The sequence below is a fragment of the Leopardus geoffroyi genome, chromosome D2 (genome assembly GCF_018350155.1).
Source record: "Leopardus geoffroyi isolate Oge1 chromosome D2, O.geoffroyi_Oge1_pat1.0, whole genome shotgun sequence".
Taxonomy (NCBI): domain Eukaryota; kingdom Metazoa; phylum Chordata; class Mammalia; order Carnivora; family Felidae; genus Leopardus; species Leopardus geoffroyi.
This window is the reverse complement of record NC_059334.1, coordinates 60,418,829-60,445,421: the sequence shown is the minus strand read 5'-3', so window position 1 is coordinate 60,445,421 and position 26,593 is coordinate 60,418,829. Positions and strand designations below refer to the sequence as shown.

Below are 26,593 nucleotides of genomic sequence, written 5' to 3'. Positions count from 1 at the left end.
GTTTTAACACATTAGTACTTGTTCTCACAGCCCAGAACCTGTGAATAGCTTAAGAGCCAACTTGGTATTTAGTTTGTTTTGCCACAATTCCCTCTTGTGGAAACCAATGGATCTCTTGCTCCTGCAATGAAGGCAATGAAGGAATAGTTGACTTCAAAACCAGTTGCCTATCACTGACTGCTGTACAAAGACATTCTGGGTAGTGGTTGGTAAAGAAAGCATAGCCATTTCTAAATGCCAGTAGTTCCCAGCATCTCTTTTCCTTCTGAGTGGAATGAAGTCTGCAAGCACTGACTGGTGGGTCATTCGACCCACGAGGGCCTGGAAAGGTTTCAAGAATAACAGAGGTCATGTAATTGCCAAAAGAGCATTAGCCACTCAATCATAATGGATAATTAAATGACCTACATGATTCCTGAAATAGCTGCTCTATATTTGGTCTATTACTTGCGTCCCTCAAGATAAGCTACTCGTCTGGTCTGCCTTGACCCGCAAAAGTCCAACCTGCGCCTGAAAACTAGCTGCATGCTTCTATTGCTTTGTAAATCCGCTCCCCCCGCCCCGCTCCCCCCCCCCCCACCCCGTGCCTCCAAGTAGTCAAGCCCCACACTATGCTTTCAAGAGGACACACATAAAAAAAAATCAATCTTGTATCCTTCTCCCTATTGTGCTCTGTGGAATACAAATGACTAAAGCAAAGAAAAAAAATTAGTAAATTCCTGGTTTAGATATCTAGGGGATAGAAGGAAGAAACATAAGAACCACAAAGAAGGAAAGTCATGATAAAATTTTTTTAAAGTTTTGCTCAGTATGCCTCCAAAGAATTTCACATTTGATTATAAAGCTAGTCAGGGCAGCAAGTCATTAAAACTCCAATTGCCTGGACTGCATTTTTGATGGTGTGTGGCTATTAGAATCTTTCCTGGCCTAGTTTTTTAGTCCATACAGAAAGCAAACTGCCTCTCAACAAAATGAAATATACCGGGAACCAACTGTTTATATAATAGAAGTAACAAAAGGAACAAGAATCTCTATGCCTCACATTTTCATCTTTCTAAATAGTTCAACAATCTTACTACAATATTTGATCAGAAATATAACTGAATAGAAGCCAGCAGCATGAAATGGCAAAAATGTACAGAAGAATATGCTTCTTTAGGAGAAAAGGATCTGTCCATGGCCTTAGAGTAGCTGCATATCAAGCAAACACAACAGAAAAAGGGAAGAGACAAGAAACCAAAAACAACTACACAATAATGGCAAGGAACAAGGCATGTGAGGGACAAAAGAGCTCACATTTAGAATACCTTGGAGGCTAGTAGAATTTTTCCGTTTCCACAGGAAATTATGTAGCTTGAGGCTACTGACTACCCTGATCTCTTACTAGTACATGAATGGCTTATTAAACCTAGAACATATCTGTTTTAGTTAACTTCTGGGCAGGGAGGGGGTTGGGGGGGAAAGAGAACAAAATGTACTTAAATGCTGAATTTTTTCTCCAGGCTGAATGCCTTTCATCCAATAAGACATTCAAAGCAGTGACCCAGCAAATGGATTGAAAAAGCAATCTTCCGTCCCAGTGCCACATTATCATTCCTATTCAGTATTCTCCATGAGATATCTCAATCAGCTGTGTGTAAGTGACAACGCAGCCCATTGCTGGGTTAATTAAACATTTGACTTTAACACCCTCCCCGTCATTAAGCAAATAAAAACAGATAATTCAAACTGCACTTCATCCTCAGGGTACACAACACACATGTCAAAATTAAGAGAGTCCAAGGCCTCTGGGGAATTCTGTTGGGGGCTATAATCAGTTTAAATCTTATCTGGTTTATCAATTATTCTATTGATTAAACCAAACCGGTTATATACAACTCCTCTGCCACATGGGATTGATGTCAGCAGAGCAAGAAAATAACTCCAGGAGGTTCCAAACTGATTTAAAAAGAGACCAACAGACAGACCAATAATAGTCGATTATTACATACCAGTGATCCATATACTGAAAAGTTGATTCTTAGTTTCAGGCGGGTGAAGTGAACTGTTTCCAATCACTATGTCCCCCTACCTTAGAGTTGGCTTGAGTAAATTTATGTCTTGGAAGATCAACATATTTTCTACTGATTTAAACAGAAGCTACCATGCCCAGCAGCTAAAATATTTTATAGATACTAACCCTAAACTGTAACAGAATCTCAAACAAGGAAAACTATTTTTTTCTTATCTTCTTCTTACTTGTCTGCATGTAACCAGGAACATGCAGGGATGAAAGGGGACACGCTTGAAAGTGGATTCTCCTAAAGATATGTAATCGCCCAGACATTCCGGTATCCTAAAACACCATATTCTTGAAAAAAAGAGAATCTAAGAAAGTACAAAGACCTTACCATAGATACAGAGTCACGGTTCCTCTTACTAATTCCAAAGGTAAACATCTTCAAAGCTATTAATAACAGTGAAAATACTGAGCCGCATCTCAAAAGAAATGTTGATATCTACAATCCCAACATATTGCATTTCTCCTGGATTTTTTAAAACACAATTTACTCTCCTGCCCCATTCATTGTGTAATATCCTTCAAGTGTCCAGAATGCTTAAAACAAGGCCATGCCCTACTGTATATGAGAAACCTACTACCAAAAGCGGGGGCGGGGGCGGGGGGGAGGCTACTATACACCTGCTATTTGTACACTTGTACCTATACTCTTCAGAAACAAAATTTGTTTACTGCTCTGTTGGCACCGCATGTGCAATCAACCATAATTTAACGTATCTCCTTCAGATTTTTTGTTTTCAGGCAGACTAAGTAAGAAACCTGCATTAGCATGCTGTATTCCACACTCACCACTAGAAATACTGAGGGTGCTATTTGTAATTGTATTCTTTTTAAGAGGTTTGTTCTCTGCAGCTGTTTTCTGCTTGCAGTGTATTTTGTGTAATCAGCACATCATCATAAATACATTGGCTGTTCCCCTGAGGGTAGCTGTCAGTGTTTAATTTACAGAACAACCTGGCCAATGTGAATTTTAACACTACAGCACTATGGCAAGGAGTTACCACACTCTGTGAAAAACAGGTTTCAATGAATTTTTATATGAAGAGCTGGTCCCATGACAATTTAGGTTCTAGAAATAGACTGTTTAAAGAAGCATTTTATACCTTGCATGCAATGGACTCTTTCCCGTTTGTGGCCTTAGAAGAAGCCCTAACTACCAAACCACAAGTGGGCACTATCAACTCTAGAAACAAGGATTGAAAATCTGTGTTCTACCAGCAGGAGGCACTATAATAAATGTTACCCATCTCTTTTTTAAGCTGTATGTAAAACTACCAAAAATAATACTGCTCCCTTGGATGATGTCTAAAGGAAGAAGGGAAAGCCATTAAAGAGACAGACTAGTCTGAAATATGCATATCACTCTTTTGGCTGAGAGGAGTTATATCTGATGTGAACATCAGTGTAATGCTCCTTAAGGCTGCTATTATGCCAGGCCTCTAGCTCAATGAAAGGGAAAAATACATTAAACTAATGGTTGCTCACAGTAGCAATGCCTCAAATTATATGCATAGTTCCCTGGTACATAGGTTCTCCATAACTGTCTAATAAATGACTCTAAGCTCCTTGAGGACAGGGCCTGACTCTTAATTTATGCCCAATTCTCTGTACAGTACCTGGCACACAGAAAGTACTCCCTCTATATATGAATTAAATGGGATTGTGGCTAGTTGTGAATGGCAATAGTGTTTGTTAAAGCTTTAGATCTACATGATGTCAAAATGCATTTTCCCCATACAGCCTATATAGAGCACACATATACTTCAGTCATTTTTATCAAAGCCACTTGTACAAAACCCCTATGTAGTTCCATCTTACAATAAAAAACTTGCCTACACAATATTAGAATATTTCAAACTTATATTTTTATTTTAATAATGATGATTATATAGGAGAGATTAAAACTTTTATAATACTTTGTTTTTTTCATACAATAAAATTAAAAGATCATTTTAAATGCTCAGAAAGGTAACCAGTAGCAATTCTCTATTCATAAAGTAGTGGTACATGCACACATACACTTTCTACAAATCAGGGATTACACATTTATTTTTCTGGTAGGGGCTATTTTACAGTTAGAATGCCTAGAGTTAAACTGAATCAAAAGAACAGTCCATGCTGAGTTCTACTCAGTGTGTTTGCTTTTAAAGCTGTATAGAATTATACTTTTCATGATGTTTTACAAAAATCATTAAATTATTTTTTTAGGAAAAGGAAAGAATTACCTATTTCACTTCTGAGAATTTCAAATTTGCCCAAATTTATGGTACAGTTAAATTTTAAATGATTAACTAGAGCAACAGACATTTGTGGAACTTGATCTGATACTGCTATACTTAAAATGTTTTTCTCTATAACAATTTTAAAAATTTTATAAAGCATAATCACGTATAACAAAATGTGTTAACACTCCTAAACTGACTGATCAGTATTTTGACAACCAGGAAGAAATTTTAGTTAAGAACCCAAACCCTATGCCACTCTTCCCTTCTGTGATGCGAAGACATTTCAAAAAGGTAATTCTTTTGTGTCATATGGAAGGCAAAATAGTACATGATCCACTGACTCAGTACATTTGCAATTGTTTTCACTCATTAAATTAGAGAAGTTTTAAATTTAATTGAATATTTACAACTTAATACTTCATAAAAAATTGTATGCCTAATAAAACCTATCTTAATTTTTAATGGAGAAATTAATCACATTCTTCCTTCTTAGATTCAGAATTACAAAAATACACCCTGAGACCTTTTGAACTAAACAGGACGGGGTTAGACTGAGGTCACACCAGATCAGAAGACTGTGTTCTCTCTTCCCAGGAGACCATGGAGTAGTTCCATAGGCTGCCATTAGATAGCAGCACAGTACACACCATCAGTCATATCTCCCACAGTCTCTCCCGGTAAGACTGGAACTATCTCAGTTACACACACACACTACACACACACACACACACACACACACACACACACACACACACACACAGATTCTAATTCAATTAGTGCAGTCGGCAACTCCAGAAAAGAGTAATTCAATTAGTGCATTGTGGAGCTCTACAATACCTCTAAGCAGATGTTCACCATCTTCAGGAACTGGAGTAGGTTTAAAATACCTGTACCACTCAGATATGCCACTACATTATGTCATTTGTCAAAGTGCTTACATACGCTTTTCTGGCTTCAAAGAAAAGGTGAGGAAACAAACCCAGGCTAAGTTCCTAGAGATTTTTTTATCCCCTCCCCTACAGAAGTATTTCAGTTTTAGGCGGCAATAATTAAATTACATACTCTGAATTTCACGTTCAAAACAAGATGTTTCACTGTATACTACACTATTACACACTTTTGCAGCACTACCTCCAGTTATGCATGCCACATTGTAATGAGGACACTGTCAAGGTGGAATGCACTTACAAGGAAAGACAACCAGAATGATAACGCCCTCCACCAAAATAGGAGGTTATGAAAATGACAGGTATGAATACTGATATTTTCCAAAGAAACCCTAACAGAACCAAGAATATTCACCCTGGGAACGGAAAATATAAGCAACATGATAGCCATCCTCAAACACAAATATACAAACATGAAAATAATTCCTTTATATTACTATGAAAGGTAGACTTCTAATCACTACTAGGTGAACAAAAAGTTTGACTCCTTCTTGAGGGAACCCCTTCTTATAGAACCCACAGTGAAGAAGAAAACAAGATGCCTCAACAAGTCCAGCTTGCCAATAATGGCCGTGATCAAACAGAGATTACATGACCCCGTGACAAACATTTCATAAAGGATTCCTCTATGTGACAAAATGTCCATCTATGTCCCTCCCAATTCTGAAATTCTAAGATTCCATGAACACACTGATTTTTGCTCATGAGGCAAGCCTGGACTTTAGGTAGTAAGGCTAATCATTATCATGGAGGTGTGACTGTTTAAAAGCCCATGGGCGGAGGCATTTTCACAGTAATTGATGTACTAATAATATAACAAGAGAGGAAATTCTGCACACTTTCTGTGTTAAGATTTAGGAGATTTCATAAATGTACATATTTATAGCCTTATTTCTTTGATAAGCGCTTGCATAACTCTTATTCTTCCCACATTGAACAGAATGGTTTGTTTTTATTCATCCTCAAGAAATCAGACAATGAGAAATCAATTTCTGTGAGAATGATTTTTGAAACCCCCCGTCCCAACTGGGTCAAGAGAGTGGGTTCTCACATCACAGCTGAAATGCATATCTACATCAATATTTATGCTTTAAAAATAGAGAGCAATACTTAAAACAACAGTAATTAATTCTCAATGTTTCTCCCTTTGGTCTTGCGCTGTATTTTGTAAGTGAAAACATAATTCTGGGTACAGGAGAGCAGGACGTTATTTTACAATTATTATCTCCTCTCTTTCCAGCATGACCTCAAAGGAGGGAATTAAGAAATGTCCAAAATGATTACCACCATTTTTCCAGTGCATTTCACTATGTATTCGTGATAGAGAGCAGCTCTCCTGCCTTTCACATTTGTAGATGGAGAGAGCTAAGCGAAACAAATGTCCTTTAAAACCATCGATAATGTTAAAACATACACACACACACACACACCCCAATAGTGTTAATTCAAGTACTTTCAACACAAACTCCTACTTTTTCATTCTCCAGAAGAATTACAAAATATCATTCTCACTTAAAACTTTACTGGTAAGGTCTATGCCCCAAAATGGATTAAGATAACAGCACACATCTATTAACAGTGCTGTTTTCTTAAGAAGAAAATTTTTTAAAAAGATATTTGTTGTTTTAAGATAAACAAATAGCATCTTAAAACAAATAGCAATGGAAAACACATTCTACAACTAGAAAATATTTACCAAGAAAACTATGGTTTGGCTTTTGCAGCCAAGATTTTCTATTCATGTGCCATTAAGTTGTACTAATACAAACATAATGGTTCTTTCCATATGACCTAGTCATCATCAACCTTACAATAAATATGAATTTTGCACATTAAAAAATGCTATTTTTCTTACTGAACTTCTAAGTCTTTCATAATGAACCACTTCCTAAAGACAGTGGATAATTAGAGCAATAAATAACATAGCTGTGTTAATTCTGACTTCACTGACAATACTGTTATGTAGTTGGCTCAGTTTAACAAACCATGTTATCCCATCTCTTATCTTTACCCACTACTGCCTTCCCAACCTCCTGCCTCCAAAAAAATAGAACCAAGACCTAAACCAATTCTTCCTAAACTTCCTTATGCAGTGTTCCATAAACCCCCAGATTAATGAGCTAACCCAACTTTAGTCTGCTTTTGCCCATGCCTCACAGGCGGCACTTCTATTCCAGTGTTGTTTATTTGGCTCCATCAGCACCACTTCTCTTTAACATTGTCCCTTTTCATGCATTTAAGGCAACCACCTCCAACCCTATCAATGAGAGCAGACAAATGGGGGAGAAAGGAATGAACTGCAAACACCTCAAACAAGAAAGGTTGCTTAAAAAACCAAGTGTCACGTTCTGACAGTTCAATATTTCATAGCCAATACAAGGAATGTGCAACGACACTGCAACTTTAAATCTTTTCCTCCTATGTCAGTCTCTCTTTCTCTCATTGTAATGCCAAAGGGAACAGCAATCAGAGTGGAGATGTTCAACGTGATAGAGGTCAGGACACCATCGGATCAACGTACCAGAAACACGACCTTGTTTATTTTTTTTTCCACAGTATTATTGTTTACAGGGTGCTTTGCTCGTGTACCTTGTGGTTCTTAGCTAAAAGATGAAATTACAGCCCAGGATGAAGCGCTCAGGCACACATCCAATTTGTGTTTCCATCTCAGAAAACAAAAAGCTTCTAAGGCCCTCAGGCTGCCATTCAAACTTGGAGGCTGACATTTTTAACAGCATGAACCAGAGACTGGCAGAGAGAATGATATAATGCATTTCTGACTTGTCAATCAAAGACCTCACCTCTGCTGTCTTGTAAACAGTTGGGGGCCATCTAACTACATTCATAAACCTAGGGAGAGCTTACTGCCAGCTGGGGTGCTGGAGCCACATGCTCTGGCTTCTATTCGCCAAAATCATGATTCAGTTTTATAATCTCACTGTAAATAGTCCATAGGCACATTTCCAGGACTACTGGAATAGAACCAGAATAGGGAATACAAAAGAGATTTTGGTCAAATACTGTGTTATTTTCAAGCTGTTGGAATCCTGTACCCATTTTATCCTCATTTTACCAATTCCCCCCAAAGGACTGCACTATGCTGCAACTGAAATGCTTAAAAAAATTAATGACCTGCCAATTTAAAAATCTAGGAGAAATATACAAATATTATACCAGAAATTTCCCTTACGTTTTATTACATGTTAAGAAACAGGCACTCCCCCCAAAAAACACGGCTCATGCAAAGGGTAGAAATTGCAATGAACAATAGCAACTATTTTTTAGTAAAACTGATCATGTGTTTTCATTCAAATATAAAACTTTCCATGCTATATGAAAGCTTTATATTTACTAGTTGGAAATAGTGCTCTCTCTATATTCATGTGTGTGTGAAACATGAAAACAAAACAAGTACTTATCTCTTTACTCTTTCCTTTCTGTTTATGACCTCTAACACAAAAAAAATTAAACCAAATCAGACTAAGACCTGAACTTTTTGCTGAAGGATCATATAAGAAAATGGATATACTCTTTTTTAATGTCAGTTTTACAGGACACAAAATTCCAATTTAATTCATATCAAGACACAGATACTAGGTTTGCAACAAAGGTCTTAAGGATTTGAATGGTACACCTGAGAACTTTAAAAGGCGGATGACAGATAACCCAACAGGGGAAGGTACGCTGCAACATGCTGTTCCATATTGATGTACTACATCCTAGACCCAAATAACTATTTCAAAATGTAACAGACTTGGTCTCCAGAGGGCTGGGACAGAGAATATAGAAAATCTCAAAGCTACTCAACATCACTCTCAGGAAAAACAAAACTCATGGGTATCACCTCCCAATAGTAAAGTATTGCAATTCTTAGAGGCCTATGCAGCTAAACAAGTAAAGAGATGGGTCCCCCCCCGCCACCACCACCACCATGAGGCTGTCATAAATAACCTGGGTTTCTCTCTTCATGAAAAATGACAAAAAAAGTTTCCTGAATGCTGCCTATGTACCAAGACTGCATATCTTGACAGTCCACATAAAATACCAAGTCTACAAACTAACACAAGGAAGGACAGCAAGACAATAAAACACTACCACATAAAGCAGAATAGTGAAAGAAGGTACAAATAGCTGTGGCAGTCACAAAACAACCAACAATGATTCCTGAAGAACAGAGAAAGAACTCCTGTGATACTCTGGCCTCTACTCAGCACAAAAAGGAGAATAACAAGAAGGTAATCTTGGAATATAAAGAAAGTAATACATACTTCTTCAGAGGATACAGGTGAGTCTTAACTGCCCATAGTAAGAATTTGTCTGATAAGGACAGTACATCCACAGAGGCTCCCATCACTCTTAAAGGTTTCATCAATTCCTTCCTCCAGTCTGTGCTTCTTACACTGAGGCAACCCCAGGCCCCTTGGTGTACCTGTACTCTCCCTTCTGCCATTAGAGGTCATGTTGAATTTAGAGCAATTAGGGAAAATCCAACATTATTTAACATAAAGAGTAAGCCCACTTTATGAAGAGTTTAATTTTTCAGAACCATTAGGGAAAAAAAAAATTTTAAAGGAAATGATTGTCTCACAATAAAATGATTTTGATTTGGTTTACTCTAAACATTAGATAATGTTGCACATTAGCCTGTAAATGAACATTACCAGCATCACAGGCATGTCAAAATACTCAGCAATGGAGGAATCTATTATAACAAAACTTGAAATAACTGGAGTATTTAAATAACCAAAGTGGGCATCTTAAAAGACAAATCGATCCATGGGCACCTGGCTGGCTCAGTCGGTTAAGCATCTGACTTCAGCTCAGGTCAAGAGCTCACGGTCTGTGAGTGAGTTCGAGCCCCGCGTCGAGCTCTGTGCTGACAGCTCAGGGCCTGGAGCCTGTTTGGGATTCTGTGTCTCCCTCTCTCTCTACCTCTCCCTCCCGCCCTTCCTTTCTCTCTCTCTCTCTCTCAAAAATAAATTTAAAGGGGCGCCTGGGTGGCGCAGTCGGTTAAGCGTCCGACTTCGGCCAGGTCACGATCTCGCGGTCCGTGAGTTCGAGCCCCGCGTCGGGCTCTGGGCTGACGGCTCAGAGCCTGGAGCCTGTTTCCGATTCTGTGTCTCCCTCTCTCTCTGCCCCTCCCCCGTTCATGCTCTGTCTCTCTCTGTCCCAAAAATAAATAAACGTTGAAAAAAAAAAATTAAAAAAAAAATAATAAATAAATTTAAAAAAAATTTTTTTTAAAAAGACAAATCAGTCCTAATGATTCCTCCAAGAAAACCTATTTCCAGGATAGAGTAAAATGCAGCAAACTCAGTTCATCTCTCCTTTTCTTAGTGAAATTCATACAAACTTTGAAAAGGGTAGAAGCTGAACAGTAAATTCCAATGTTAGCTAAAATGTTTTAAAATCTATAATTATACTTTATTTTTAAGAAATGATCTTCAATAATATATTTCCAACATCTTGCACATGTACTTTAATTTTGTGCCTCATCAAGCCTGAAGGGTCACTTTCAGTATGCTTGATGAATTCTACCTTCTCCAGACTGTTGTTTATCACTAGTATCATCATTTTAATTTTCCCAGTGTCTATTCTTCATAAAATAAGGATAAAATGCAATAAAATAGTCAAATAATTGTTCAAACATACACTGCTGTGTTGATAAAGATGTTGAATCATTGAAACCAGACTGTTTACTGGCTGGCATTGGCAGTGCCACTATTTAATAGCTGGAAATGTGCATTTGTTCATCAACAAGAGTCCAAATTCAGCATACAAAATCCAATTCAGAGGGGACCATCATAGTGTGAGCTGTATGAAAGCCAAATGTATAAAATTTGAAGACTACCCATAAATCAGATTCAGCGTGTTTTCCTTTTTTCCATGTAAATGTGTGGTCTTTGAAATGTTTAATTATCATGACTTCTTTCTGAATGCACAAAAGTAGTGTGTATGTATGTGTAGGTTCCACTGGCAATTCAATGCTTTCACTTCTCCCACTTTATATATGTTATTTGATAGTTTTCTTCAAATTATTTAAGTCATTTGTTCCGCAAAAAATCCTAAAGCACATACTTCGTATCAAGCACTGTACTTGACATTGAAAATATGAAATGAACATAATCCTACTCTCAAGAAACTCAGTCTAGTGAGGGAACAACTGCAAAAGCTTATCAGTGCTATGACAGAGGTATCCATTGTATGCCCTGGGTACAGATGCTCCAACGAGATTAAGGGGGAGGGTGAAAAGATCAGTGAGGACCTTTATCCTAGAGGTAAAACTACTTGAGTTGAATCGTGAAGATTAGTAAGTAGTCAGGTAGATAAACGTGGGAGGTAGGAGTTAGTTAGGGAGGACAGGTGTTTTCTGTAGGGTTCTCCAGGTAGAACAGAACACGCAAAGACACAGATATATATAAGAGAACATAGCACTTTTGGAGAACTGTAAATTTGAAATGGCTAAGAATTACATGAGAGGAAAGTGGTGGCAAGCCAATCAATTAAGCCAACTTCAAACTACATTCAACTTACAAACATGTAAGCAACTGGCCATGAGATAAAAACTGACCAAAATCAATGTAACCAGCTGATAAATGTAGAATTTGAACAAGAATATGACATAGTTAAAATCTGGAAAGTATTAGTTTCAATAAAGTGGTAATATCCACAAGGACACTTAAAACATTTCTTTTCTGTGGCACAAAAACAGACACTCAAACCAATGAAATAGAATAGAGAACCCAGAAATAGACCCACAAATGTATGGCCAACTAATCTTTGACAAAGCAGGAAAGAATATCCAATGGAATAAAGACAGTCTCTTCAGCAAGTGGTGCTGGGAAAACTGGACAGCGATAAGCAGAAAAATGAACCTCGACCACTTTCTTACACCACACACAAAAATAAACTCAAAATGGATGAAAGACCTAAATATAAGACCAGAAGCCATCAAAATTCTCAAGGAAAAAGCAGGCAAAAACCTCTTTGATCTTGGCCGCAGCAACTTCTTACTCAACATGTCTCTGGAGGCAAGGGAAACAAAAGCAAAAATGAACTATTGGGACCTCATCAAAATAAAAAGCTTCTGCAGAGCGAAGGAAACAATCAGCAAAACTAAGGCAACCAACAGGATGGGAGAAGATATTTGCAAATGACATATCACATAAAGGGTTAGTATCCAAAATCTATAAAGAACTTATCAAACTCAACACCCAAAAAACAAATAATCTAGTAAAGAAATGGGCAAAAGACATGAATAGTACACTTCTCCAAAAAAGATATCCAGATGGCTGACCGGCACATGAAAAAATGCTCAACATCACTCATCATCAGGGAAATAAAAATCAAAACCACAATGAGATACCACCTCACACCTGTCAGAATGGCTAACATTAACAACTCAGGCAACAACAGATGTTGGCAAGGATGCAGAGAAAGATCTCTTTCGCCCTGCTGGTGGGAATGCAAACTGGTGCAGCTTCTCTGGAATATAGTATGGAGATTCCTCAAAAAACTAAAAATAGAACTACCCTATGACCCAGCAATTGCACTACTAGGTATTTATCCAAGGGACACAGGTGTGCTGTTTCGAAGGGGCACATGCACCCCAATGTTTATAGCAGCACTATCCACAATAGCCAAAGTATGGAAAGAGCCCAAATGTCCATCAATGGATGGATGGATAAAGAAGATGTGGTATACATATACAAAGGAGTATTACTCAGCAATCAAAAAGAATGAAATCTTGCCACTTGCAAGATGGAACATGGATGGAACTAGAGGGTATTATGCTAAGCAAAATTAGTCAGGGAAAGACAAATATCATATAACTTCACTCATATGAAGACTTTAAGACACAGAACAGAATAACACAAGGAAAGGGAAGCAAAAATAATATAAAACCAGGGAGAGGGACAAAACATAAGAGACTCATAAATATGGAGAACAAACAGGGTTACTGGAGGGATTTGGGGAGGAGGGATGGGCTAAATGGGTAAGGGGCATTAAGGAAATCTACTCCTGAAATCATTGTTGCACTATATGCTAACTAATTTGGATGTAAATAAAAATTTTAAAAATTAAAAACAAAAACAAAAACATTTCACTTCCTTTCTGCTCTGTGCCGACAGCTAGCTCAGAGCCTGGAGCCTGTCTTCAGATTCTGTGTCTCCCTCTCTCTGTCCCTCCCCTGCTCGTGTTGTCTCTCTCTCTCAAAAATAAAACATAAAAAAAAAAAAAAAAAAAAAAAAATTAAAAGAAAACCATTTCCTTTCTTATTTCTACTTGTCTGTATTTTCTACAATATTAAAATTTTAATTTTTGTATTTTATAATTTTACAATAAAATGGAATAAAAAAATATTTTAAAGCTAAACTGCATTTGCAAGACATGCCTGTGTGCATATATCCACAAATGGAGGTCAATCCAAACTGAAGGAAGCTAACATATGAGTATCTTACAGTGCAAGGATTATGGGTGATATTTTCTTGTTTATGTATTTACCAAATAATTTATATGTTCTACAACAAACAATAAATTGGTTTTATAAGTAGGGGGAAATGTGTGTCTCCCCACCTGCCACACACACACACAAAATAAAAGCATTTTTTATTTGCCACTACATGCTAACTCCTAATGCAAAGACTATGGCTGGGATAAACATAGGTCAAATGTCAACATATGCACAAAAAGAACCAAATTCTTTATTATACAGAAATTATGCTGTACTGAGATTATCCATATACAATGCTGTGGAGGAGGCCATCACCTAGGGCTAGTAAGCATTTTTGTCATGGGAAAATTTTCCTTATGGTGTTATTTTCTGGTCAGATTTGAATGTCAGTTTACATTCAGGGTGATAATCCATATTGCCATTTAACCTCAACTATAAAATGAAGTCTTCCATACATACATATACATACACACGGACATTTTGAAAAATGCTTAATTTTCCTAGTATTGTTCCATGGTAGATGGTAAGATTTAGTGGATCTCTAAATATTCTTTTTTTTTTTTAACATTTATTTATTTTTGAGAGACAGGGTGCGAGTGGGGAAGGGGCAGAGAGAGAGAGGAAGACACAGAATCCGAAGCAGGCTCCAGGCTCTGAGCTGTCAGCACAGAGCCAGACGCAGGACTCCAACCCATGAACAGTGAGATCATGACCCGAGCTGAAGTCAGTCGCCCAACCAATTGAGCCACCCACGTGCCCCAGACCTCTAAATATTCTTAAACAATGAAATACACTGTCTCTCCTAAAGTCAACCCCAAACAATTTCAACCTTTGACAAGGAACCGTTACTAATATTAAAATATTATATGGTATATTTAGCTCAAGATTTCCCTAAAATATCATAGCTATACTTGACACCTGAAATACTGTAAGGTCATATAAATCTAGTTATATTCTTAATGTTACAATTTCTCTTCTCTTTCAATGTCTAAAGAAAATAAAGAATCTTAATTACTCAGTTATTTTTAAGCATTTTCTTTCTACTGCTCATTTTCATTTAATATCAGATCATAAGATCACCACTTGCTGAAGATGAGCAAATGATTCCACGAAATACATCCAGTTAATCAACAGAAATCCTCTTAATTATCCATATACTTTCCAGGACAAACCAATGGAATGATGAAAATGAAAATATGTTCAAATTAACCACGTCCTCATAGAATCCATTTAAACAATATTTTCACAATCTTTTCTGTGACTAGTTTAAAATGTGTGATGTGAAATGTTAATAATCAAACCATCTCAATGTTGCCATTTCCATATGAGTTACTGAAGATAACACAACAAACTAAATAATGACTCCAAGGCTCTTCTTCTTCTGTTGTCATTGAATTTTGACTTTGAAGGTACTTCAAACTTACTAAAGAAATGACATAATTTCAAAGAAAAAAAAATATCATGAAGCTATTACCAACTCACTTCGTTACACACATTTGGCAATATTAGTAAAATGAGTATTCCTTCGGGGATAATCACTTTGAAGAAATACTTGGCTGTCTCTCTCCTTTTCTTAAGTTTTAATATTTAAATTCCAGTTAGTTTAACACACATTGTAATATTAGTTTCAGATGTAATGGTGATTCAACATTTCCATACACCACTCCTTAATCCCCATCACCTATTCAACCCATCTCCCACATCCACTTCCCCTCTGGTAACCATCAGTTTGTTCTCTTTGTATACTTAAGAGTCTGTTTCTTGGTTATCCTCTCTCTCTTTTTTTCTTGCTGCTTTGTTCGTTTGTTTCTTAAATTCCACATGAGTGAAATCATATGGTATTTGTCTTTCTCTGACTTAGTTTGCTTAGCATAATACTCTCTAGCCTTTAGCTCCATCCACATCACTGCAAATGGCAAGATTTCATTCTTTTTTATGGCTGAGTAATATTCCATTGTGTGTGTGTGTGCGTGCACACACACACGCACACACACACACAAATATATACACATACATACCGTATCTTCTTTATCCATTCATCAGTTGATGGACAGTTGGGCTGTTTCCATTTGACTGTCTCTTTTAAAGTTAAAAATATGCTTTATTTTATGAAACAGCAATTACATTCTTTTTTTAGAAATATTTATTTATTTTTGGGAGAGCGCAGGTGAGGGAGTGGTAGAGAGAAGGGGACAGAGGATCCCAAATGGGCTCTGTGCTAACAGGCTGACAGCAGTGAGCCCGATGTGGGGCCTGAACTCATGAACTGCGAGATCATGACCTGAGCTGAAGCTGGACACTCAACAGACTGAGTCACCCAGGTGTCCCGACCCAGCAATTACATTCTTAGGCACTTACCAAGAGAAATAAAGACACATGTCCACAAAAAGACTTGTACAAACTGTATACAGTAGCTTTATACATAGTAGTCAAAAAATGGAAATAATCTAAATGTCTATCAATAAACAGATAAATTGTGGTATAGTAATATAATAGAACATATTCAGCAATAAAAAAGAATAAGTTACTGATAAACAACAAAATGGACAAATCTCAAAAACATATTGGTCAAAAGAAAAAAGACACAAAACAATGTATGCTATATGAGTGCATTTATATGAAGCTGAAGAACAGGAAAAAAACAATCTTAGTGGCAAATCAGAACAGTAATTGCATAGGGGGGATGAGTACTAACTGGAAGGGGGTACAAAGAAACTTTCTCAGATTATGCAAATATTCTATGTCTTGAGAATGCGGTTACATAAATGTATAAATGTCAAACTCAGTACACTTCAGATTTGTGTGTAAATTTTATATTAATAAAAATCTAAATAAGTAAAATAAAACCCAAACCAGGAAGATGTAAATGTACTAGGATTGTTTTATTCTAGTAGGAACAGAAAAGACTTAAATCCTGCATCTTGCTAATTCGTCAGCCAGTAATATTGAGCATCTGTGCACACTGACCCTGTCATAGAATTATTGAATAGAATAAAACTGGTATATAAGCTCATGTCTTCCATTTTTGCTACGTAAGACATAATAAGAAAAATAAACATTCACACCTACAGTAATATTGAGAAAAGCAAAATTTTTTCATCAATACCTGAACCAAGAGTAGGCTCCCTATGATACAAAATTGGGCTATAAGGAATGAAAAAAAAATAAGAATTTATTGAACAGTATATTGCTTTATAACAAGGTGAAAACAGTGTTTGCTGAAAGTCTCCAAACCTATTCTTCTGTACATTTTCCCAATAATATAAAACTCATTCATGTGCCAGACACTGTTCTAAGGACTTAACATAACTCATTTAATGTTAACAACTGTATGAGATAAGTACTATTATTATCCCCATTTTACCGATTTAAAAAACTGAGGTATAGAGAGGTCAAGCACTTGCCCAAGGTCACACACAGACAGAGCCAAGCACAAGTCTCAAGCAGTCTGGCACCAAGGCCCAAGCTCATAACGACAACACTACAAAATAGCCTTTGGCCTGCTTTTCTAAAATGTTTCTTAAGCACCTCTTTTCTGCCTGTGCCACACAATTTCACTCCTGCAATATACTTCAAGGTCCATACACCCAATTTATTCCTGATTTTTCCAGCAAAATCACTAAATCAACATCCCTCCAATTATATTCTAGAAGTGGTAACTTACAAGGAGACTAAAAATATTTTTTAAATAGATATTTGTTGATTTTTAATTAAGAGCTAACAGAAAGGGACGCCTGGCTGGCTCAGTCAGTATAACATGTGAGTTTTCATCTCGGGGTTGTGAGTTCCAGCTCCATGTTGGGGGTAGAGATTACTTAAAAAATAAAATCTTAAAAAACAAAAAAGAAAAAGACCAAATAGAGAAAGTCCTGAGAGTGACAGTAAATTGCAGAATTCTTTCCTACCTGACCTGAGATTCAAGACTGCTTTAGATAAAATGAAAATTTGAATTTTTTTGGTATCTTGGTGTGCAAGTCAGATGATTTTAACTTATATGCTTTAAAAAAAATTTTTTTAATGTTTATTTATTTTTTGAGAGACAGAGAGGGAGGGAGAGGGAGAATGAATGAACAGGGGATGGGCAGAGAGAAAGGGAGACACAGAATCTGAAGCTGGCTTCAGGCTCTGAGCTGTCAGCACATAGCCCAACAGGGGGCTCGAATTCATGAACTGTGAGATCATGACCTGAGCTGAAGTTGGAGGCTTAACCGACTGAGCCACCCAGGTGCCCCTAACTTACACGATTTTTAATCGCATGTTATTTAACACTGTCTAATATAGTTCAAATCATCCCCCCAAATACTAAAAATCACTCTACAGAGCACTGTGAAGGTCAACTGATAAATACAAAAGATTGCTTCTGCTTTCAAGGAATTTTCTAGCCCAACATCTCTCATATCAGACTAGGATGTGGGTCTAAACCTAGGGTCTACTGAATTCCCAATCCCTACATCCAGGGTGAGAAGAGGCATGTGGTAGTAACGCAGTAGTATCTCACTGTGTTTGCCCAACCCAAAGTCACAATGACTTTTTTCTCCCTCATTTTTTCCTATTAGTTTTGTAATTTTAGCTTATATATAGGTCTATGATCCAATTTGAGTTAATTTTTATATATGGTGCAATGTAGCAGTCGAGGTTCATTATTTTGCACATAGATGTCCAATTGTTCCAGCATGATTTGTTGAAAAGATTGAGACCAATGCATCTTAATGTAACAGAACACAAAAAGTGTGTACGTTTCAGATTCTATACTGTAACTCATCTTTAAGAAATTACAACTAACTGGGGTGCCTGGGTGGCTCAGTTGGTAAAGCGTCTGACTTCAGCTCAGGTCATGATCTCATGATCCATGAGTCAGCACAGAGCCTAGAGCCTGCTGCAGATTTTGGGTTTCCCTCTCTCTCTCTCTGCCCCTCCCCTGCTCGCTCTCTGTCAAAAACAAAAACAAACAAACAAAAAAAACCCATAAAAAAATAATAAAGAAATTACTAACTAACTGAAAAGGGTATTAAAGCACCCCTCTCTTTTTAAACTATGTATCTATATAAGGCTGGATACTTCATATATTTCAATCAAAACACCACAACACAACAGATTGCAAAAACAGAAATGAGAATCCAGCTGCCTTTCATTAATCCAGACATTATTTGCACTAGCATGTAAAGGATTTATTACAGATACTTTAATAAGTTAATACTTAAATTTTTTCTCAGTTCTAATTTCAAATAGTGACTATCAGTACATATAACCCACATAAACAAAAGCATTCTGCTGGCCTCAATAATTTTTTAGAATGCAAAGGAGTTCCAGACCAAAACCAAACGACCACAATCTGTCTCTTCAATTACTGAAATCATCCTTGTGATAGCTAGAGTTAATACATCTAAATGGAAATCAAAACTTGTGTTTAAGTCCTTTCGACAGCTTACTGCTCTTCTTAGCATCAAGACTAACCTGGCCCACAAATCCTGCATTATCAAACTTCCCAGGCTTTCCTAGCTCCATTCTCCTCATTCTCTAAAATAATAGTGTTTTTTCAGTAGAGGCCTTACATGCAACAAGCTCCACCAGTCCCCAGAGCCTTTGCATTGCCTCTTCCTTAAGCCTGAAATGTGTTCCCCTCCCCTCTTTTGCCTAGTTAATTCCTACTCACCCTTTAGACCTTAACTCAATCAAACATTACCTGATTTTCCTTACCCTCACCCTCAGGTTAGATCAAGTTCCTCTTTTATGTATTCTTACAGCTCCTCTATATTTCTGTGATAGGATTTTTCAGTTTGGGAGTTAATACTTTGAGGATTATGTGATTTAATAGAAATATAATAATCATACACATAACTATTAAATAAAATTTTGCCTATGTGCCATATGCAGTTTTTCCCAAGGTCAATAGTGCTCATTAGATTCTCAAAGTAGTCCGTAACACCTGTGTAGTGAAGGATTAACCTTACCAAAGATAGGCATGGCCTTTTCCTTTGGCTATCGGGAAGTGGTATCTAGGCTTCTGGAACTTCTTACCTAACAGAAGTGTCTTTCTTCCTGCGGCTTCTGGCCATTGGACAAATGGGATTTAGAGTGGGGGCTCTGAACCATACTTTATCAATTCCTATCCGGAGAGGAAACTGAGGCAAAAAGCATTAGTGTGACCTACAGGAGGGGCTAGAGACTAACAGTCAGCCATGCAGGCAGTTTGTAATTGAGCCCCAACAAAACTGTAGACACCAAAGACTTGGGTAAATTTCCCTAGCTGGTAATACCCTGTGTTGTACTGTCATATACTGTGGCCAGGAGGCAGTAACGCCATTCCTGAATCCATGGAGATGATGACAGGAAGTTCTATATTTGGTCCCCTCTTGAATCTGCCCTATGTGTCTCTTTCCTTTGGTTAATTTTAACCTGTCTCCTCACCCTGTAATAAATTCTAAGAGCTTTCAGTGAGTTCTGTGAGTCCTTTTTAGTGAATTCTCAAGCATGAATGTGGTCAAGGGGACTCCTAAACTTGCAACTGGTGTCTGAAATGAGGGCAGTCTTGCAGTGACTATTCCCTTGGAGTTTGGAGTTTGACTAAACTTATTACAACCCAAACAAGATTAAAAACCCACAGGTTAGACCAGGAGTTCCTCGAGAGCAGAAACTTTATCAATATGACATGTAGTAAAAAAAATTTACAATATTTGAAATAAATTGATAGGAAAGTAGCATTCTCTAACAGTAATAGCGGTAATGTTAATAATAATGAAGATGAAGATGAAAAAAACAGCAACCATTTACTGCATGCCTCTACTGCAGTCTCTGTTTACAGATGAGGAACACAAGGATTAGAGTGAAATGGCTTGCTCAAGACCATACTAGTGACAAAGACAGTATGTAAGCCCTGATCTAACTAATTTTAAGGCCTATGCACTTTCCTATATTGTATCTCCTAAGACAAGCAAAGGAAGTTTAATATTCTATTTTGCAAAGAACAAATACAAATATCTAGCATTATCACCACTAAAATTGTATCATTAAAGACTAGCAATTGTCAGCACAGTCCAAAATGTGGAACACTTAACTTTGTCTCTTCTAACTAAGATGATAGTCTATGCATTCTGATGCTTACTTATAACTTGCCTTTGAAATTCTTCTAAATAGAATATGAGCTACAAAGGTTAAAAACAAACCAAAAGCTAACTTGTTGTGTATTACTATCAAATGCTAAACACAAACTGCAAATACCTGAGGTGGATAGATAACATTTCTACCAAGAAAATATATAGTACCCAGATTTGTAAGCTACGAGCATCAAGTGCTTTCTTACATTTTTCTCTACAAATTTTTCATTCTCTCTATAGATTTCTTTCACATCCTACAACTATCCTGATATTCTCTAAGAAAGGCTGAAGGGAACTAGAATCTGTCAGTTCATGCAAGACAAGCTGGACTGTTTCAAGCTAAATATTATACTCAAAAGTCTTTAAAAGGCCTTTTCACCTTGAAACTAGACTTGTTAGTCAAGAAATAAATAAACACAGATCTTACCCCAAAATATATATATAGCTGTATAGCAACCAGGAGACACTCTGAACAGAGCACTTTTTATTTTTAGTAATCATAAGAAAAACACAATGTGTTCAGGCAACTGGCTGTAATTAATTAATCAATTACATTAATTGGCTTTATGTAGGTCCAGAACAAACATTACATAATAAACACTATTTGTTGAAATTACTTTAAAATTCACTATCATACTTCCACTAGATATGAAAACAGTCAAGTTGTGCTATGTCAATTCTCGCAAACCAATCACGATAATAAAATTGTCTTAAGAGTGGAATAGTCTGGGTCTACATTAAAAAATAATAATTAAAAGAGTACTGAGTGATGTGAAATACAGGCAATATGAAGGAGAGAAAGTGAACATAAGTAGAGCACAAGAAAGAACGAGGACACGCTAATGAATCAGACATACACACTAATGCCCGCAAATAACCCACAGAGACAGAGAAAGTACCTGGAAAGCTGTGAGTGCGCCAGTCCCTGGGTTATACAGGCATCGCAGCGAAGGCATGCTGTCCGCCAGGCTGGAGCAGCCCAGCCACAGAGACCTGGGCATAGAGCACTGCAGAGAGAGGACAACTATGAGATGGGACAGTATGAGACAGGATGGCACAGATTACAGGAATTTTCAAAGCTTGGCTGAATGTAATACTCCAGTTGCAGCTGGCCTTTATGATAGAAACATATTCAAGAAACATACTACTTACAAGTTCTAACCCCAGAGAGAACCTCAAAAGGGGCACTAGTGGCCAAAAGGCAAGGGGAAAGAAAGGAGGTTACAGATCAAAGAAAACAAATATCTAGTGAAATTTTTTTCTCTGTTCTTTTACGTAGGAGTCCAAAGGAAATCTACTTCTTAATCCAATAATCAATTCTTTTTCTCTCTACACCTCAACCCATCTCCCATAAATTCACCACAGGGTGAAATACTGCACAGACTAAACAGCAAAAGGAACCCTTCATGGTAGCATTTCATTATTAGGAATGGTACATTAGAAAACAAAATACAAGAGAAAAGTTGGTGTTTTTTAGAAGGTGGGGAGGAGGAAAAGAGAAAGTATCATACCCCCACAGCTTTGACAGCGACCAACTCTGCACAGTTTGCATATGTTTTATGTATCTTGTTAGTCTGCTATTCATTAACCGAAATGCATAGTTACCATAGCAGCTGCCTCTTCATCTTTCCAGATGGATTGGGGGGCGGGGAGGGGGGGCAACTCAAACAGAAGGGAAAACAACAAAGGAAGAGAGACAAGGATGGAAAAAGAGAAAGAAAGAGAAAAAGAGAAAGAACCCAAAAAAGTTACTGGTATTAAAACCTCCTAAACAGAAAGATATATGTGAGTATAAATATACACAGTGTATTCAGTAGCAAAAAAGAGTAGAAATGATTTCTAGTAACATTAATTAAACACTATCAGTGTTACTGCTCCTATAATCTTATAAAATAATATATCTTTTAAAAGAATTTTTACACGCTTCAAGTTTCTCTAAATGTATCCCCACCGGAGGTTTGGTCCATCAACTTGGGTGCTATTACAATCTAATAGTACTAAAAAAAACTAAACACCTGATCATATGTAAAAACAGGAATACATATTTTAAAATACAGCAGTCAATACACATAATATTAAACTTGAAATTATAACTTTTGAAATATTTAGTATCATGGGACTTTTTTATTCTTTTTTTAAATGTTTATTTATTTTCAAAAAGAGAGAGAGAGAGAGAGAGAGAGGAGACAGAGCATGAGCAGGGGAGGGACAGAGAGAGAGGGAGACACAGAATCCGAAGCAGGCTCCAGGCTCTGAGCTATCAGCCCAGAGCCTGATGTGGGGCTCGAACTCATGAACAGCAAGATCATGACCTGAGCTGAAGTCAGATGCCCAACCAACTGAGCCACCCAGGTGCCCAGGACTTTTTTATTCTTAAAATACCCTAGTTGTAGAAATTAATATTAGGAAACAAAACATGGTATTTATTGCTCACACTCCCTATAATTGATATAAGAAGTATGCAATGCAAACGACTCCAAAAAATGATCTGGTCTAGATCCTGCTTTCAGGTCATTATTTCCTCATTTTACAATTAAGGTGACTGATACCCAGGAAAAATTGAAGTATTTATTCATGATCATGAATTTAGAAAGCAGAGAAGTAGGTACTGGAAAACTGGCCTATTGCTTTTTAAGTGCCCTGCCTCCCTCCATCCATCCCTAGGTCATAATGTGGAGACATGAGACTTCAAAGAAGGGTATCTGCTAAAGGCATCACTGGATAACACACCAACCAAAATAGCTACGCTGCTTTCAACTACTACAACAATCTCCTGACTTTGTTCACTGTTCCCAATGTTCCTTCACCACAAGCTATAATCCATCCATTTTATGAAGAGCAACTAAGTAGAATAATTGTGTTCACCTTACTATCGTGTCACTCTCGCCAATAATTCATAATGGCTCCCTCTATCTACTGTATGAAACCCAAGCACTCTATTGATCTGATCTTTCCCTACTGCCTACATTAACACTTTCTCTGTCCTTCCAATTGGCCCTGGCACTCTAGCTAATAACTAACTTGACATTTTGTTCAAATATCCATCTTACTCCCATCCTTTGAACCTGTAATTTCCTTCTCCCTTTCACCCTACCAATGTACATCTCCCATTTACTTCAGCTCTCCTTAGAACTATTTATACTAATTTCAGTCTCATTCAGTAGGTCTCAGTAGCAGAGATTCTCATATTGTCAGAAGGCAATAGGGAGAAGAGATTAAGGGGGAGCAGGACAAAAAAAAGTTTCTTTCTCCCTGAGAATCGCTGTTTTCATATTACTGCTCTACCACAGAGGTTATAAAGTTCTTCACTAAAGTATTTTTTTAAATAAATGATGTTAAAAAATTTCTAAGTCTAGGGGCACCTGGGTGGCTCAGTCACTGGTTCAGTGTCCAACTCTTGATTTCAACTTAGTCATGATCTCACAGTTCGTGAATTCAAGTCCCGCACGGGGCTTTGCACTGACAGTGCAGCGCCTGCTTCAGATTCTCTCTCTCCTTCTCTCTCTGCCCCTCCGCTGCTCACTCACTCTCTCAAAAATAAACATTTTTTAAAAAAAAATTCTAAGTCAGAGGTGTCTGGGTGGCTCAGTTGGTTAAGAATCCAAATCTTGATTTCAGCTTAGGTCATGATCTCAAGGTCATGGGATTGAGCACCACGTCAGGCTCGATGCTGAGTGTGGAGCCCTGCTTGGGATTTCTTCTCTCCCTCTCTCTCTCTGTCCCTCCCCTGCTCATGTTCTCAATCTCTCTCTCAAAATAAAGAAATAAACATTAAAAAAAAAAAAGTTAAAAAAAATGTCTAAGTCTAGGGGTACCTGGCTGGCCTAGTTGGAAGATCATGCAACTCTTGATCTCAGGGTTGTGAGTTCAAGCCCCATGTTGGGCATAGAGATTACTTAAAAAAATAAATTTTTTAAAAAAACTTGTAAGTCTAATTTTTTAGTCATTTATTCAACAAAGATTTATTGAGCATTTTCTTTGTACTGTTCTAGAGACCAGGGATAGAACAATGAACAAGAGACAAAAATCCATTCTAGTGACATTCTGTCAAACTTAATTCTATGTTTAAAATCTTTAATGTAAGAAACAAAACCACAAAAATCCAAAAACTTGTTTTTGAGAGTTGAGAGCTTCTCTCATGGTTAACGAGAGACACTGCGCATTATAAAGCAATTGGTTAAAGTTCTATATATGCCAGGTAGAAAAGAAAGTCTCATCCTGGAGAAGGGACTGAATTTCAGAAAACTGGTAGAGTAAGGGAGAATAAAAAAGAGCGAATGAAAATACAGTAGAGGAAAAAGGAAATGGTAGAACGAAAAAGCAGTAAGCACTGGAAGACAGCTTTACTTCCCTTCGTAAGAGGTATACGGCTCATGCGCTTTATGCCACACTGAAGCCGTCTGCATGATCACTTCCTTTTTATTAACTATGCATATTTGTTTGTATTTGTGAACACTCCCTGGTAAGTTTTTAAGGCACTCTTTTTGTAATGTTTTGTCTCCTTCATTTTATATTAGATCCTGGGTTATTTTTGCAGTATGTCCTTGATTAATTATTATAACTTCCTTATTATTACTCATTCTAACACTCTTCCTTATTCATTCATCCCTATCCTCCATCGAAACTCCTAACTAAGAATTTGAAAGGACTTACCCCATCCCTTTAAACTAAAATTTCAAAATAAAATTATAATCAATAATGAAACAAAGACACCCAGAAAAGCCACTAGATATACTGGGATGATTTCTAAAACAGCATTAACTTGCAAACACCACGCAGAGGATGCATTTTCCATTATTACAAGACAACTGGTATGGGTATGAAAACTGCACTTGCATATAGTCAGATCTGAGCATTATCATAAGATTTTATACATTATAGCTCAATTTAAAAACCAATTTGAAAATTGGTTTGTATTGTAACAATTAATCTTACCCATACTGGTAAATGCCACTTAAAAACATTGAGGAAAAAAATATAATCACAAAATTAATGGAATAGGCTGTAACTTCTACTCTACCTCTTTCCCTTCTATCTTCACATTTAGGAGTATTTTCTAAATGAAGGGGGAAATCAAAAGAAATTTGGATAACAGGTGGAAGTAAGTAAGTAAGTAACAGGTGGAAAGGAGTGTCACTTTGGTTACTATTCTTATGTATTCTATATAATTCAGGGCCATCCTGATTGGTTAATTTCTGACAAAGATCTAAGACTTCTTTTGTCCTTCAATGTTTAATATATAATCCCCTTTAAAGCTTACCTTTAAAACCCCGAAGAGCACAAATAGTTTTCTACTTGAAGTTTAGGCTGCAAAATATTTAAATTTCTAAGGTTTTCTCTCTACATTAAAAAAAAATTTTAATTAAAAAAAGCAGATTCGCGGGGCACCTGGGTAGCTCAGTTGGTTAATTGTCTGACTTAGGCTCAGGTCATGATCTCACCGTTCCTGAGTTCGAGCCCCGTGTCGGGCTCTGTGCTGACAGCTCAGAGCCTGGAGCCTGCTTCAGATCCTGTGTCTCCTGCGCTCGCTCACCCACGCGCTCTCTCGCTCTCTCTCTCTCTCAAAAGTAAACATTAAAAAAAAAAAGGCAGGTTCTAGAGACATCTGGGTGGCTCAGTCAATGAGGCATCCGACTCTTGATTTTGGCTCAGGTCATGATCTCAGGGTTTCATGAGTGAGAGCTCCACATCGGGCTCTGTGGACTGGCTGCTCAGAGCCTGCTTGGGATTCTCTCTCCTTTGCTCTCTGCCCCTTCCCCACTTGTGCTCTCTCTGTCTCTCTCAAAATAAACTTAAAAAAAAAAAAAGTAGGT

General features: G+C 37.3%; 1 protein-coding gene across 4 annotated transcripts in view; it reads right to left on the bottom strand.

The window, feature by feature from the left end:
- The window catches only part of BTRC (beta-transducin repeat containing E3 ubiquitin protein ligase), a 182,697-nt gene that overhangs the window by 97,820 nt on the left and 58,284 nt on the right, over positions 1–26,593 (bottom strand). For 2 of the 4 annotated variants that reach the window (XM_045438639.1, XM_045438636.1), the window contains exon 2: positions 21,680–21,787. The exons of the other annotated variants lie outside the window; for them this stretch is intronic. In XM_045438639.1, coding sequence (XP_045294595.1) covers positions 21,680–21,787 — 108 coding nt within the window. The remainder of the gene's footprint in view (positions 1–21,679; positions 21,788–26,593) is intronic. 4 annotated transcript variants of the gene reach the window in all.